General features: G+C 41.8%; 1 protein-coding gene across 2 annotated transcripts in view; it reads left to right on the top strand.

Moving 5' to 3' along the window:
• Positions 1-10,444: 10,444 nt before the first annotated feature.
• DEPTOR (DEP domain containing MTOR interacting protein) overlaps positions 10,445-16,590 on the top strand; it is a 132,492-nt gene continuing 126,346 nt past the window's right edge. Inside the window, exon 1 of one of the 2 annotated variants that reach the window (XM_059165719.1) lies at positions 10,445-10,770. In XM_059165719.1, the coding sequence (XP_059021702.1) occupies positions 10,631-10,770 (140 nt within the window). In that variant the 5' untranslated portion in view covers positions 10,445-10,630. The remainder of the gene's footprint in view (positions 10,771-16,590) is intronic. The other variant, XM_059165718.1, reaches the window with a different exon arrangement.

The following is a 16,590-nucleotide window of genomic DNA, read 5'->3' as shown; positions in this document are numbered from 1 at the left end:
TTTCACGTCCACTATAATCCACAGATGCCCCTGCCCTCCTCTGGTTTCATGTTTGTGGGTGTTGCGCATGTATTTTTTTTTTTTAATTTCAATCATAATTGAAAAATTAGAGTTTCCACTAATGTGATTTTTCTTCTTTTAAAAAATCAAGATATCTGGTACATGGAACTCATATTCTTGCAAAACAACAGTGAGCTGGAGCTCATGGTCTCTACAGAGATCTCTCCAGGCCTATGCTAGGCCCTCTCAGTCTGAACATTCATATTCTTCATTTCTGGGAAATGTTCTTACATGATTTTCTTGAGAACATCCCCTCCCCATGCCCCCACGTCTTCTATATTTCTGAGATCTATTAGTTGGACTTTCTTATATACATATGAAAAGATCAACAATAGATATTTGGCTTTAGAAAGATCTTTTACAGGGCACCTGGGTGGCTCAGTGGGTTAAGCCTCTGCCTTCAGCTCATGAGATCAGGTCATGATCTCAGGGTCCTAGGATCGAGCCCTGCATCGGGCTCTCTGTTCAGCAGGGAGCCTGCTTCCTCCTCTCTCTCTCTGCCTGCCTCTTTGCCTACTGTGATCTCTGTCTGTCAAATAAATAAATAAATCTTAAAAGAAAAGAAATAGAAAGAAAGAAGGATCTTTCAGGTAGCGGTTCAGAGAGTAGATTAGGAACCAAGGCTTAAACTGGCAAGAGGAGACAGAAAATTTAAATAGACAAGCGCAAAGCTTGGTAAAAACCTGAACTGATCCTGTGATATCAGGAAAAGCAGAAGGAGAAAAAACAAATATTCAGAAAGTAGGGTGGGTGGGTCTTGTGGATGCTGAGGGCAATGAGAAAGGGAGAAGAGTTGAAAAAGACTCTTGGAAGTAGGACCTGGGCAATGGGGAAGGTGGTAGTTCCCTAAAAGAAGGGAAAGTGCATAGGACATCATTGGGTTATTTGAAGCAGAGGAGTAACTTGATCAGATTTAGATTTTTCAAAGATTATTTAGATTATTATTAGATTTTGAAAGATTATTTACTCTAACAGGTGACAATTTGAAGAGAAACAGGATATTTATAGGATATTTACATGGCATCTTCCTGAATTACATGGTATCTTCCTGTAAAACACTAATTAATTACATGGTATCTTCCTAAAACATACTTACTAATTACAAAAGACAAAATAGCCACTTCACAATGGTAAACTTGGAGCATGTTGGAGGAGGTCACTGAGAAGACAAGATCGTCATTTGACCCCTCCAGCTGGATTACAGCCTCCTCCCCCCTCCCTTGAACTTGGAATGTAAGTTTGGCCCACCGATCCCACAGTAGGAGCCGTTCCAAGGACAGAGCCTTGAGACGGTAAGGCGTTGAAACCATCTGGATGGTATATGTAAAAGTATACAGGTATACAGTCAAAGCCTCTGTATAATAAACTTTTAAGATTCTGGTGTGCAGGTGCTGATGTTTCTTTGTCTCTCACTGCTGTCTAAGACAAACCTTGTAAGAAGGTTCCCTTCCTTATTAAAAACTGCCACCTACTGGGCTGCCTGGGTGGCTCAGTCCCTTAAGCATCATGCTCAGGTCATGATCTGGGTCCTGGGATCAAGTCCTGCATTGGGCTCTTTGGTCAGCGGGGAGCCTGCTTTTCCCTCCGCTTGCCTCTCCCTCTGCCCAATGCTCACCCCACTTGTGTTCTCTCTGACAAATAAATAAATAAAATCTTAAAAAAAAAAAAAACTGTCACCTATCACCCTAGAGTGGTCTGCCTCTTTCCTTGGTCCCACCCTGCCCTCCATGGCTGGGGGCCAGTGTGCAAACCAACAGAACATCACCTCGATGAGCTGATCAAGGCGAACATCACCAATGCTGGGCTAAACATCACGTGCCTTCTGATAGGATATATAGAGTTATTCCTGCCAAAATACATATCCTGAATCTAAATGTAAGGAAAACCTTAGGCAACTCAAGTAGAGGGACATTCTATTCAAAAAACCAAAAAAAAAAAAAAAAACCCCAAAAAAACCAAACCAAACCAAACAAACAAAACAACCCCCAAAACCTGGCCTATATCCTTCTTCAAAAATAGTAGGGTCATGAAGCACAAGAAATACTGAGAAACTCTCTGATATTATATGAAAGTGAAGAGACATGATAATTAAATAAAATTAATTCAGGTAGGAGCCAAAAGATAAAGTCCTAGGTTAGATCTCGGACTAGGAAAAATTACTGCTATAAAATACACTGTTGAGATCAGTAATGAAATCTGCATATGGACTGCGGGCTAGGTCAGAGGTTTTTGGGTTTGTGGTTTGGTTTGGTTTGTTTTTTAATGTGACATTTCCTGCTTTTGATAACTGGGCTGTGATTATATAACAGAATGTCTTTTTTTCTTAGGAAATACACATGGAAATATTTAGGAGCAAATGAGCATGATGTCTTCTTCTTATTCTCAAGAACTTGAAAAACAGAATATCGATTAGATACATTGACAAAGAAAATGATGGAAGTGGGGCAAAATGTTAACCATCAATGAGTCTGAGTAAAGTATACAAAGGCTTAGGGGAATATCAAGTCCAGATAAAGAAGTGAGAGGTGGCTCCGGGGTATGTACTGGGATGACTGATGAGGGAAGATGGTCGCTTCCTCGTGTCCACCCGTACTGAGGTAGCAGCAGCTCCATCCACCAGCCAAAGAGGTGCGTGGGAAGGCAGAGAAATGCGTGGCGGGTAATGAATGCCACGAGTGGGGAGCAAAAACCCCCCGAAGGCAAACCACCAACAGAACTCCCTACTCAGGCTCAGGTATGATCTTACCCTTTCCCCCAAATCTCTGGCAGTAGGTCGTGCAGAACAGAGGGTGAAGAAAGGGTGAACACAGATTCTCAAAGCTGAAGAGAGACAACCGAGAATCACCATTTATAAAAATAAATAAAGTAAAAGAAGTCACCACTCAAGGATGACCAAGGACATAAGAAAGAGATCTAGAAAGTCATCAGATAAAAGAGTTCAGACTAAAGGAAACAGAGGTAATGGAGCAAAAGTCCCAAGACTTTGTGATAGATTTAATTAAGATTTTCAGAGAGGTGAGAGAGAATTCATAGACAACGGTCAACCAGCAGTCAAAAGTCATTTCCGTCTCCCAAATGTCATTCCCATTTTTAATGATATATTTAGTTGAGGACTCTCATATTAGCTCCTTCAACTCATGGTGTCAGAATTACCAGTAGAAAAGGCAAAATAGAAGTTGTGAAACTTCAAAATAAAAAGAAATTAAGTTAGTATCTTTTTTTCTCTCTGAGTCTTTTGTTGTTTCTTTTTTTTTTTTTTTAACATTTTATACATTTGAGAGAGAGAGCGCGCACAAGCAGGGGGGGGGCAGAAGGAGAAGCAGACTCCTACAGAGCAGGAGATTTTTAGATTTTAAGTAAATTGCAACTTTACATTTAGTTCTCTAATTACTTACGTCTCTCCCTACCTTTTTTTTTTTTTGACTCTAAGAGCCCACATGAGTGATGGAAGTGGCTGGGTTTAAGAAGTAATCTTTGAGGGGTGCCTGGGTGGCTCAGTGGGTTAAAGCCTCTGCCTTCGGCTCAGGTCATGACCTCGGTCCTGGGATCGAGCCCCACATTGGGCTCTCTGCTTGCTGGGGAGCTTGCTTTCTCCTCTCCCTCCCTCTCCGCCTGCCTCTCTGTCTACTTGTGATCTCTTTCTGTCAAATAAATAAACAAATAAAATTTTTTTTAAAAAGTAATTTTTGAGCTACAAGGGACAATATTAACTACTTGATTAGGCATAAGGAATAAGAAGAGGGAACAGGATCAAATATTCTCAGTTCTGGTGTGAGCAACTGCATTTCTCTTACAACATACTGTAGGAAGGGTAGGAACAGATTTGGGATGAGATATCATGAGTCCTGGTTCTATTGTGTGGCAATTGATGTGCTATGAGAAGACACAAGGGAGAACACACTTCGAAGTTGGATTTAGAACTTGGGAGTTTGAAGAAAGGTCTGGCTAGAAGCTAAAAGATAAAGCTTTTAAATAAACATATATGGTGATTATAAGACTGCCTATAAATGAGATGGCCCATGGAGAGTGTGATGTAGGGAGGAAAAATTTCTAGGTTCTTTGGCTTTTCTTATAATTAAATTGGCATAAGATAGATTAATAGGAGAAAAACAAATGTAATTCATACATATGGGAGATCATAGAAATACAAGACTCAAAGAAGCGACTAAAGCCGGCAGCGATTTTTTCCTTTTAGACAAAACGATTGAAATGATCAAGTTCGAGCTTGGGGTAGTGAATCAGTGAAGAAGTGATAGGGTTTATTTATGCAACATCTGGGCCTTAAACTCCTTTTCTGGTGATAAGGGGATCTCTCTACCTCTTGGTACAGGTGCCTTTCACAAGGGAGATTTATTTCCTGCTTTTAAGGAGACCAAGGAGGGTCAGAGAGGCCTTCTTGTAACAGCTGCTTCTTAGGTTCACTTTAATTCAAAATAGGCAGTATGCCAAAGAGGCATATTTTGGGGTCAGCCTGCCCTGAACCCAATCAGTGATTTTTCAAAACTCAGCTAAAAAGTGAAGCCTCACCAATATTTGAAGCGTAAGCCTTGAAGGAAATACCTCCTGGGGTGGCTGGCTGGCTCAGTCAGTAGAGGCATGGGAATCTCGGGCTTCTGAGTTCGAGCCCGTGTTGGGCATGGAGCCTATTTTAAGAAAGAAAGAAGGAAAGGAAGGAAGGAAGGAAGGAAGGAAGACTTCCGTATAGAAATAATTTCATGAGATAGGAGAAATGGAATCAAGTAGTGTCTTGGAAACTGTATTACTTTGTTTTTACTTAAAATCATTTCAGATAAGTAATTTCTGATTTACACCAAGATGTATTTAATTTTACAGGAAATACAGCAGTTTAAATTTTAACTGCACCTTCTTTGTTAAGTAAACTTTTGAAACTTTGCTTAGAAAATAATCAGGACTTTGGCCACTAGATGGTGGTATTGTGTCATGTTTCACAGAGTGGCCCAGTTTTTGCCCTGTTCACTCACTCACTACCTTAGAAAAACGAAGGAATATCCATTAATATAGTTACCTCATCAAGCACAGAACCGAGTAGCCTGTTCTATCTCAAACCGTCTTTGTAGTAATGTAAGTCAGATGATGGCATTCCTTTGTTCAAAATCCGCCAATGTTCTCAATATACATACGCACAATTCAGTGTGCATATAAAAAAAAATCAGTATGATGTCCTTACACTAGAGTATAAGAAAGAAAAAGAAAATCCTTTATAACAAAATAAAATCTATTTTAATATTTAAGTGAATATAGAAAGCGTAGCGAGATGGTAAGATGTTTACAACTTTCTATAATGAATAATTTTTCAATTAAAAAAATTTTTAGAAGACTTTTTTATTTATTTGAGAGAAAGAGACCAAAAGCACAAGCAGGGGCAAGAGGGAGAAGCAGACTCCCTGCTGAGCAGGGAGCCCAATGCAGGGCTTGATTTGAGCCCTGGGATCATGAGCCTCCCAGATGCCCCTATAATGAATAATTTTAGAATAACAGAAGACAATAGTTTACTGAACACTGCTATCACTTCTTTTTTATATTTGGCATTCTAAAATTTGGCTAAATAATATCTTCCTATACAAACACACATAGAGTCACCATACAGGCAATCGCTAACAAGTGCAGCCTGAAAAGGGTGTTTTGTACTCACAGCGTGTTTAACCACACAAATAACAAATGAAACAATTTTTTCTAACAAATCTTTCTCGGCAAAGTTCTGAGGAAAGTACTTTTTTTTTTTCTCAATGTACATAATAATTGTATTCCTGGACAAGTCAGAATTATATTAAAATTGTGCAAAAAAAAAATCTTGTGTTTCTATGTAAAACCAATTTAGGTTCTAAGTTCAGGAACAGGTTTTTCATCTGCAGGAATATCCCACAGGACCTAGGAAAGACATTCAGGATTTAATTCTTTATGAGGTCGCAGTCCCTGGAAAATGAGGATATCTAGCATCCTTAGTTTCTGCTCACTAAAAGCCAGTAGCACTCCTAATACCGTGACAAACCACAATCCCCTCCCAAATTTTCCAAAAATGTTTTCTTGCGGGTGGGTAGTCCTCTGGTCCAAGACCCACCGTCATTTGCTGTCATTGCAAAATCATCCACTAAGTGGCAGTAGAGACCAACCTATTGAGCATTTCGATGCCCTTACAGCTTTAAGAACTTTTTGGGGGGGGTTAGCGGGACTGGGATTAGAGCACAAAAAGACTTCACATTTATTTTGTAATGTTTGTAAAGATGGATAAAACGCGACTAATATATTAAAAAGGGATGTGAATGATGACACACGAACATTTTATTTTATTTACATTTATTTTTTCCTTTTTTTTAATTTACAATTTTTTAAAAATTAACATACAATGTATTATTAGCCCCAGGGGTCCAGGTCTGTGAATCGCCAGGGTTACACACTTCACAGCACTCACCATAGCACATACCTTCCCCCCACCTCCCTCTCCCTACGCGCCCCCCCAACCCTCGATTTGTTCTGTGAGATTAAGAGTCTCTTGTGGTTTGTCTCCCTCCTGATCCCATCTTGTTTCATTTATTCCTTTCCTACCCCTCCCAAACTCCCCATGTTGCATCTCCACTTCCTCGTATCACGGAGATCAGATGATGATTGTCTTTCTCTGATTGACTTATTTTTATTATTGAGCATAATACCCTCTAGTTCCATCCATTTCTATTTTTTCCTTCTTAAAGGATCTATCAACAGAAATCTCTAGACAGGCTCATACTCACCCATCCATTTGCTTCTATCCACAGAAAGAGAATAAAAATCATGGCAGCTGAGGAAGAGAGACTCCCATTCATGGGAGTAGACCACGCATGGGAGTAGCAACGTCGACCTTCTGACACCATGCGAGGCACAGGGAAGAACAACACAGGAGGACAGCTCAGAGAAGGTGGGGTTTGAGTTCGTCTTTAAGATCATGTGGGAGCAATACTGGTGTCCACGAAGAGGCAACACCACCACCCAGAGCTACCTGTTATTAAGCTTCAGAGCGGACCATACTCTCTCATTCCTTCTATTCAAGTTCGTCTTCTCACATTGCAGCTTACCCTAAACCAGTGCTCCTAAAAGGGCAGTCTGCCAAGGTGACCTTTATCTGTATTGAGAGACATTGAGACATACAGACATCAGGAGAATTGTTTATAAAAATTTGCCAATCTGCTATCTGTTGACCACAACAATGACAAACTGGGCTGTGTTTTGTGCATTTAAAAATTCCCTCCCCCAAAAATTCATTTCTGCAATATTTTATCCAGTATCAAGCTTGAGTGGACTGAAAGCACATACACACATGCACAAACATACCTGGTCCTCATCTCCCAAAAGTTTGAGAAGCACTCGCTCCAAGCACGGGAACAGCCAGAAGGCAGGATGCAGGTGAGTAGAGCAAGCCGCAAGAAAAGGCTTACATTTAATAGATCCCACCTGCAAGAAATGTGCTCCTTAAGTGTTACTGAATCCTCCCCCAAGCCCAATAGGATTAGTAGTATGATCTTGACTTTACCCAAGAGAGCAAAAATTAGAGATGATCATGAGCCTACCCTCAGTGGAGCCAGGAATCAAACCGAGGTCTGTTGGAATTTTCAGCCCTTCTAAGATCTTCACGCTTGGTTTAATCACCATGTCAGTGCCCATCCCTCTTCCAGCAACACCTGCAGATCCCAGTCTGTTGTGGAAGAGTGGCTCCAGGGCTGATGGACTCAGCATGGGTGATTGCACGTTCTTGGGAGTCAGACCAAACTTACCCTATGTTAGGAAAAAGGATCTGTCCTCTAACCCAGTCTCATGTGCCAAAGAAAGGTTGAAACAATGACAGCAAACCAGTTCGCTCTTCTCATTCACGTCTACAGACACGGAAAACCCTTCTCGTCGAGCAAGAGAAGCAAATTCTGCTCTTTCTTACTGGAGCAGTACAAGGTGTTTTCCTGACTTGATTTTTTTTTTTCCTTATGTCAAGGTGTTTTTTAAAATTGTAAACTTTCATGATAAAAGCTTTTTTTTTTACCACAGTTTTTTAAATCATAAACTATTCAACAAGAAAGTATTCCGCAAAAAAATATTTCTTGGAATTTTTATTTTTCAGATGAAGTTGCCTAAATTTAAATGAAAACACAACTAGAGTGAACGGAAGAAGCAAAAGGCAATTGACAACAGTGATGATTTACAATATGTAGCCAGAGCTTTTTGGATAAAACACTGTTGAACAATGGATAATCAGAAATGTTTTATAGTTTATTTTTAATTTTATAATTTTATTTATGATTTTAATGATAATTTATTTTTTTTTCATTCTGCACTTCCAGAAAGCTTAATATCATTAAATAAAAGGGATTTAGGGGGGCCAGGCCTGTACTTCTCCTTTCTTCATTTTCAATAATTATAGTAATTTCAAAAATAATAATTGAGTCAATAATTTAAATAATAATAATTTAAAAAATAATTAGAGATAACTTTGAGAAAAGGTGTTTGGCCTTGCACCAAAACTCCTGGAAAATAATCCTACAAGAATTTCTTCTCTTTCCTCTCTTTCTCCCTCTTCCTCCTTCGTCCTCTTTCTCTTCTTCTTATTACAATCAATAAAGATATTACAGAGAACAGCTTTTGAACACATCATATGCATGATAACCTTACATACTGTTATTAAACCACACAACCTCCCTGTAAGGTAGGAATTATTATTCCTGTCAGGAGATTGAGGCCCAGAGAAGGTAAGTAGGTAAGTAACCAGCATAAAGTTGCAAACTCTTGATATTCTGAACCATGAAGGACAGCCAGCTGTTAAACTCATTAATTCTGGGACCTCCATTTCTGTTAAATGATTTTTATACTTCATGCAGAAGGAAGTTCTTAGAATCACATTCATTTGGAACTATATCTCACTTGCTCCACATTTTTGCCAGAGGTTTATTTAAAGAGTTAAGGAAGTTAGATTATTTCTTTTGGAGAAGGCATTGCCTAATAGCTATTGTTGAGTTCACAAGGGAGTTGTACAATTGTTCTTTTTCTGGAGTGCGGTTGAGCATAACCTAGAGAGTCTGCAGACCCAGGGGTCAAGGGCTGCCTAACTGACTTTCCAGGTGTGAAATTTAGGCAAATCTCATCACCTTTCTATGCTTAAGCTTGTCCACTGTAAGCTGACAATAAGAATACACAAATATCAGGGTTTTTGTGAGGGCAAAGTAAATAAAATAAACAAAGTGCTTAGCACCATGTGAAGCACAGAATAAATGCTTGATGAATTGTAAATTTTAAGTTAGGTAATGATCTTGTAGAATACTGGAAAAGGCTACAGTGAACTTTTTAAAAATAAATGACAAGAAAACAGAATAACAAAATGCAATAAACCAGAAGGATAGTGAGTATAAATACTTTAGAATAGTATAATGGGTATAGAATACACAAAGATTATTTGAAGATAATTTGCTTTTCACCAGCCCTCTCATTTTCATGTCGTTCCATATAGTATTCACTAAAAAAAAAAAAAAAATTTTACATTTACTTGTGAAGGTGCAGAGATTTCTATATATGCAAAAATCATAAAAAGCTGCATAAAATGTCGACAGACAGATATCCCTTTACTATAATGACCTCTGCCATTCGCATTACTCTGTTTTCCTGTATACCAAGCTCTCACCCTGAATGAGACAGAATAACAGAACATTCATTTGGTATTAGTCAAAGTTCCTTTCATCTTCCCCATAAGGGAGGAAAAAACCCCATAATATCCCCCATTTTAAGAAGCAGTCTTTTAAGAACCCAACTCTGCAGCCGGAATGTGTGGGCTTGATTCTTCTTGCATTTATCACCTTGCGAGTCGCAAGGCACGAGCCACGCGCATCTTTCATGCAGGGTAGATGTCAACCAGTGGTATCCACAGTTATTTTTATTTTGTAAAGGAAGAAACTGAGGATTAAGCACGTTTTGGTAAGAAATTATAGGTGGGAGCTGGATCCCAGGTCTGATTCCCAGGACAGCGTTCTTTATTGACTACGCTGTAAGGTAAGTAAACTGTCTTTGGTGAAGAGGGCTGGGACGAGAACAACGCCTAATTTCACCAATCCCTGCAGTGACGTGTATATCTCTATATCCTTCATTGTTCATTATTCAGCTATTTTGTTCTTGTTTTTACTCTGGCCATTTGGAGCAGAGTCAGTATAATAAAAATACCTTCACACTGGTGTAGAACCTCCTGGCCTGTCCCCAGGGTCCCACAGCATGGGCTCTGCGGGTAACGCCTGGAGAGGTCACCTACCTAACCTCCACCAGCACACACTCCGCGGAGCCGGAGCCCCGCCCAGATGTTTATATTTTCCTCCCTTGGCCCCGCCCCCGACCACGAGGGGCTCCAGCCGCCGCCCGGAGCCGGAGTTCCTGGAGCGGACTTGCCAAGCGCCTCAGCCTACCCACAGGGATTCCCTCTCCAGCCAATCGCGTCTGAGCAACGGGACTGCCCCTAACAAAGATGGCGGGAGAGGCCTCCGTGGGGGCAGGCTGATTTAACACCCAGACCCAGGGCGGCTAGGGAAGACAGTGGTAGCGGAGCAGCCCGGCCATGGAGGAGGGAGGCAGCGGCGGCAGCGGCGGCAGCGGCGGCAGCGGCGGCAGCGACAGCAGCACCAGCGGGAGTGGTGGGGCGCAGCAAAGGGAGCTAGAGCGCATGGCTGAGGTCCTGGTCACCGGAGAGCAGCTTCGGTAAGGCGTGGGGCAGTGCGGGTGGGCGCGCTGTGGCACTGCCAGCCTGTGCCCGCAGCAGCCCCGCGCGCACATGCGCGTGGCTTGTGCCCTGCGACTCGCGCCGGGTTCCGGGACCGCTGCGGGCGCGGGGACGGTCGGCGTGGCTCCCCTGCCTAGCGGCTGCAAGCCGGACGCCCTGCCACTCGGCACCGGCGCGGGGTTCCGACGGGGACGCGCGGGAGCCGGTGCTGCGCGCTGCGCCCCGGCCGCGCCGCTGCAGCCCCGCGCGCCGCAGACGCGCGCTCCTTCTTCCCGGGCACCTGGCGCTGCCAGGCCTCCTGGCTGCCAGGCGACCCCGAGTGCGTCCAGAGAGTGAGAGGGTGGGTGCGCCGCCCCATGCCGCCTCCAGCCCCAGCCCCTGGACTCCTAGATGGAAGGGCCAACCCAAGATTGACTTGAGGTTTTCCTTTCCGTCGGCAAGTCCTGCTTCACTCCTCTGACCCTCGGCGTTCTCATCTGTCTGTGAAATGAGGCCGATCACGGGGACTGCCTTGACAGCGTGTTGTGGGGGGCTAAACCCCAGGTTCTGAAAAGCTGCCTACCGCGAAATTGGCACGGCCGGGTCGGTCATCGGTCGCGTCCGCGAGGGGGCGTGGAGGCACCTTGTCCGGATGCCCCGCTGCTGTGCCAGCTTCCAGAGCGCGCACATTTGGGAGAGCAGAGTCCATGGGCTCCCGGCTGCGGCGAGAATTAGGAATTGACGGTCTCGCCGCACCCGGGACAGGCAGTGAACCCCAGATCCCGCCCCCATACCCCCTTACCATTGGCATCCCATCCTGGTCCTTCTTGGAATCATGTTTGAGTAATGTGCTTCCACGGTCTGACCGGTTCTGCAGCTGCCGGTCGTAGGGGTCATAAATCAGTTTGCCAGGAGAAGAAGGAGGGAAAAAAAAAAAAAAAAAAAAAAAAAAAAAAAACCTGGCTCTGAAGCGCTTGAGCCACAACTCGAGTGCCCGTCCCTGGCCCAGCTGGCATGAGGCGCTCGCCTGTTCCTTCTAATGCTTGGCCTGAATCTCCAGGCTCCTTTTGGTTTCTAAATGCTGTGTTTCAGGACCTTTAGGAGAGAGAATCTTTGCAAAGATCCATGAAGGTTTAGTAACCACCCAGTTTGCAGCGGTTAGATTGAGGAAGTAAATATTGGAAGTCAGAGTTAGTTGAGTTTAACGTTACAAAAGGCAAATTGCACACTTCGATCCCTCCATGACTTTTAAGTGTAGAGTCAAAATTAAAGGGAATGAAAGCTCGTTTTTCCTTCATCAAGAGTATTTCCTAATTGAATAAAAATCAAAAGCTTTCCTGATTCAGTCTGAAACAGTCACTTCTTAATAATGTATTTGCTCCTCCTTACTGTATCATCTTTTTCGAAGTCCTCATCGGGTACTTTTCTTTTTTTCTTTTTTGTAAGATTTATTTTTTTATCTTAAAAGGGGTAGGGGGAAGGAAGAGAGGGAGAGAAACTTAAACAGACTCCTTGCTGAGACCCAATCGAGGAGGGCTTGGATCTCACCACCCAGAGAGCAGGACCTGAGCCAAGAGTCTGACAATTAACCGACTGCGCCACCCAGGTGCCCCTCATTTCTTCTAAAATAACAAAATTGGATGGTGCCTCTCTTTGGCCAGGAAGCACTTTCTCCTTCAGGAGGCAGCTTAAATGCCCTTTCTGTGGAGATCTCCAGAGCAGGGGTTACTCTCCTTTTCCCCAGCAGCCCTCTATACTAAGGTAGGATTGAGGGGCCATGCTTAGCTTGTGGTTAAGAGAGAAGGCTCCTTCCCTGGAGGCAGACCTGGGTTTGAATTTCTGCTCAGCCACTTTGTAGCCAAGTCACCATTTGGTTGTTTTCAACACTGACTTTTAGAGTAAACCTTGGGTTTACTACTTACTAGTGTGGGACCTTGAACGAGTTACTTAACTAAGATTGCTGGGCAACAGTGGAACTTAACTCAGTGTTGTTATGAGGATTAGATGAGTTAGTGCTTAGAGGAAGAGTGCCAGGTATAGAAGGAAGCACCATGTCCGCGTTAGCTAGCATAGTTCTCTGATGTTGGACAAGTTAACTCACTTCTCTGAGCCTTTGTTTCTTCATCCATAAAATGAAAATGCAGATAAGTACTTCATAGGGTTGTTGTGGGAATGTGCCCTTGAGCTTCTGTATTAATGAGCATTGAACAATGGTTGCTGGAATTAATCAGTATTACTGGTCTCTGTGCGTCACCATATGGGACTTCCAGCCAAGTGAGATCTGGCAGGAAGACTGGGTGGTGGTTAGGAACACAGGGTATAGAATCAGGCTGCCTGGTTTCTTATTCTGCCTCCACATTTCATAGTTCTATCACTTTGGGGTCAATTTACTGATTCACTCTCTGGGCCCGTTTCCACATCTCTTGCAAGAATGTTGTGAGGATTAAATGAGATGTTCCATGTGAAGGCCTTAGAAAATGTTCACGCCTTAATTTTACTTTGCAAAATTGAAATCATTGCTTTTTAAGATCCCAATCCTGTTAGCATTGTGTCTAGCGCATAGTTATTATTCAATAAATATTTGATGAGCACATGTGATTAAATATACAGATGAAATATTCAGAATTTAGGAATTTAAGTGTGCCCTGGCTTCTTGGTTACTGGAAGAGCCTCTCATGAACAGGTGGGAAGGCATCTGTCCACGCTGTCCCTGTCACAACGTGTCCTTGCATCCTTAGCTGCTTTCCCATAGTCTGACTGGGAGGACTTTGTGATGTAAGGTCACTTGCCTCTAACTGCTTCACACACAACTCCCTTTGTCCTCTCTTGGTTTCCCACTGCTTTCTTGGTGATCAGAGATAAGGCAAATGAATGTGGTAAGGAACCAGGACACCAAGGATTGAGATTTGAAATAAAAAAATTTGGCTTCCAGGTTCAACTCTGTGCGTTTTATTTATTTAATGCCATATATATATATATATATATATATATATAAATAAAATAAATATAAATAAATATAGATATAAATATAAAAATAAAACATGTATATCGTGTATACAATATATACATAATATTGTATATAATATATGCTATATATAATTATATAATAAATAACATATATTTATATAAATAAATGCATTTTTAATGCTATATATTAAACACAATAATATTTACTGATGAAACACACATGTGCACGTATGTATATATGTACTTTTAACCATTCTTCCTTGGTCAAGTCAGCCTGTCTGGGCCTCATGCTCTTACCAGCAGAATGGGAATTGATAATATCCTTCCACATAAGATTTGTGATGTTGGATCAAATAGGCTAGAATATGGGAGGGAACTCTGTAAAATAAACGAAGATTTAGTTATTGTTATGGTTTTTGGAAGCTCCAGGTGTGAAATTGAGGCCTGGCTCCACAGTCCTGACACTCTGAAGGGCAGTGGGTTGCATAAGGACATGAAATTAAGTAGCAAACTTAGAAACCTCTCCTGCTTCCTTTTCCAGCCTGACTGTGGGTTCCTTTTCCTAATCTCATCATTCTTTCCCTTTTCATAAAAGATTTTACTTCCTTGCCCAGTGTGTCTTTATGGTTTTGCATCTTAAAAAAGCATTTGGATACCACTCTATACGGACATGATGTCTGCAGTGAAAGAGATAGATCATAACCAGTGTTCACAAAGTTGTGGAGAAGTTGGAGCCTTTATACACAGCTGGTGGACGGTAAAACGATGCAGTCACTTTGGAAAACAGTTTGGCATTTACTCAGCGATAAAACATAGAGTTAACATATGGGCCAGCAGTTTTACTTCTAGGTACATAGTCAAAAGAAATGATAACATATGTCCACACAAAAATTTATCAGAAGTGTTCACAGCAGCATTATTCATAATAGCTAGAAACAACAGCTCAGGTGTCCATATGCTGGTGGATGGATAAATATCCATGCAATGGATTATTATTTGGCATAAAAAGAAATACAGTAGGAAGTCATGCTACAACATGGATGAACCTTGAAAACATGCTGAGAGCAGGGGTGCCCGGGTGGCTCAGATGGTTCAGCGTCTGCCTTCAACTCAGGTCATGATCTCCAAGTCCTGGGATCAAGTCCTACATCAGGAAGTCACTTCTCCCCACCTGCTCACGCTCTCTCTCTCTCTCTCTCTCCCTCTCCCCGTGTCTCTCTCCCTAGTACATAAATAAAATCTTAAAAAATAAATTTTAAAAAAGAAAATATGCTGTGAGTGGAAGCAGAAACAAGAGGCCAGATATCATATGACTCCACTTTTATGAAATGTCCCTAAGAGACAGATCTATAGAGACAGAGAGTGGTTGCCAGCAGCCGTGGGGAGGGAGAACGGAGAGTGAGTACTAATGGGTATAGAGTTTCTTTTGGGGATGATGAAAATGTTATAAACTTGTTTGTGGTTATGATTTCATAACTCTGGGGATGTACTTAAAATCATCACATTATAATCATTAAATGGACGAATTATGTGGTATGTAACTTACATCTCAACAAAAGCATTACAAAAATGAATGGATTTGGATGACACATTTTATTACAGAGTGATAAAGACAAAATATTTGAAGTTTTAATATAAACTTTTGCTTTTTTGATTGGCCAAAGAATGCAATGATATTTATCACTAACTCAGTAACACATTATTACCACACCAAATGGAACCTATAATTTACGTAGTATTATTCTTTTTTAAAAAGATTATTTATTTATTTATTTGACAGAGGGAGAGAGATCACAAGTAGGCAGGGCAGCAGGCAGAGAGAGAGGGGGAGCAGGCTCCCTGCTGACCAGAGAGCCCGATGTGGGGCTCGATCCCAGGACCCTGAGATCATGACCTGGGCAGAAGGCAGAGGCGTAACCCACCAAGCCACTCAGGCGCCCCTATAGTATCATTCTTGATACAGAACAGAAAAGGTGCCATGAGTAGTTGAGAAAATCTCAGAACATTCCTCATTTTAACATAATTAACCATATATAAATAATTCATGAAGGGAATTTCATATTATGAATTTTCAAGTCATTGGTTATTTTTATGTGCTCTATGTATGTCTTTGATCTTGAAATTTGTTGTGCACTTGTAACTATGACACTCTAATTAAGACACCCCAAATGCATGTCATGTTTCTTCTCTAAGATAATCCCAAAGATACTTTCCACGAAAGTGGGGTTCTTTTTTGTTTGTTTGTTTGTTTGTTTTAAAGATTTTATTTATTTATTTGAGAGAGAGAGAGAGAGAGAGCATGAGGGGGAGAAGACCAGAGGGAGAAACAGACTCCCCATGGAGCTGGGAGCCCGAAGCAGGACCCAGTCTCTGGACTCTGGGATCATGACCTGAGCTGAAGGCAGTCGCTTAACTAACTAAGCCACCCAGGCGCCCATAAAAGTTTTTTTTTTTTTTTTTTAAGATTTTATTTTATTTATTTGACAGAGAGAGATCACAAGCAGGCGGAGAGGCAGGCAGAGAGAGAGGAGGAAGCAGGCTCCCCGCTGAGCAGAGAGCCCGATACGGGGCTTGATCCCAGGACCCTGAGATCATGACCCGAGCCGAAGGCAGCGGCTTAACCCACTGAGCCACCCAGGCACCCCTAAGAGTGGTTTTTGATAGAGTGTTGTAACAATAAGTTTGTGTTGGGTTTCACTGTTCTCTTTGTGTTGATTGTAGGCATGGTAATAATGACAATAAGAGTCACTTATGTGACATTTATTACCTGCCAAAGAGATATATGCATGAGTGTATGTATACATGTATACATATATATGACTTTAATATATATTTATATAACATATACATAG

The sequence above is a fragment of the Mustela lutreola genome, chromosome 3, assembly GCF_030435805.1.
Source record: "Mustela lutreola isolate mMusLut2 chromosome 3, mMusLut2.pri, whole genome shotgun sequence".
Classification (NCBI taxonomy): Eukaryota; Metazoa; Chordata; class Mammalia; order Carnivora; family Mustelidae; genus Mustela; species Mustela lutreola.
Note: the sequence above shows the minus strand (reverse complement) of the source record. Positions and strands in the feature narration are given on the sequence as shown.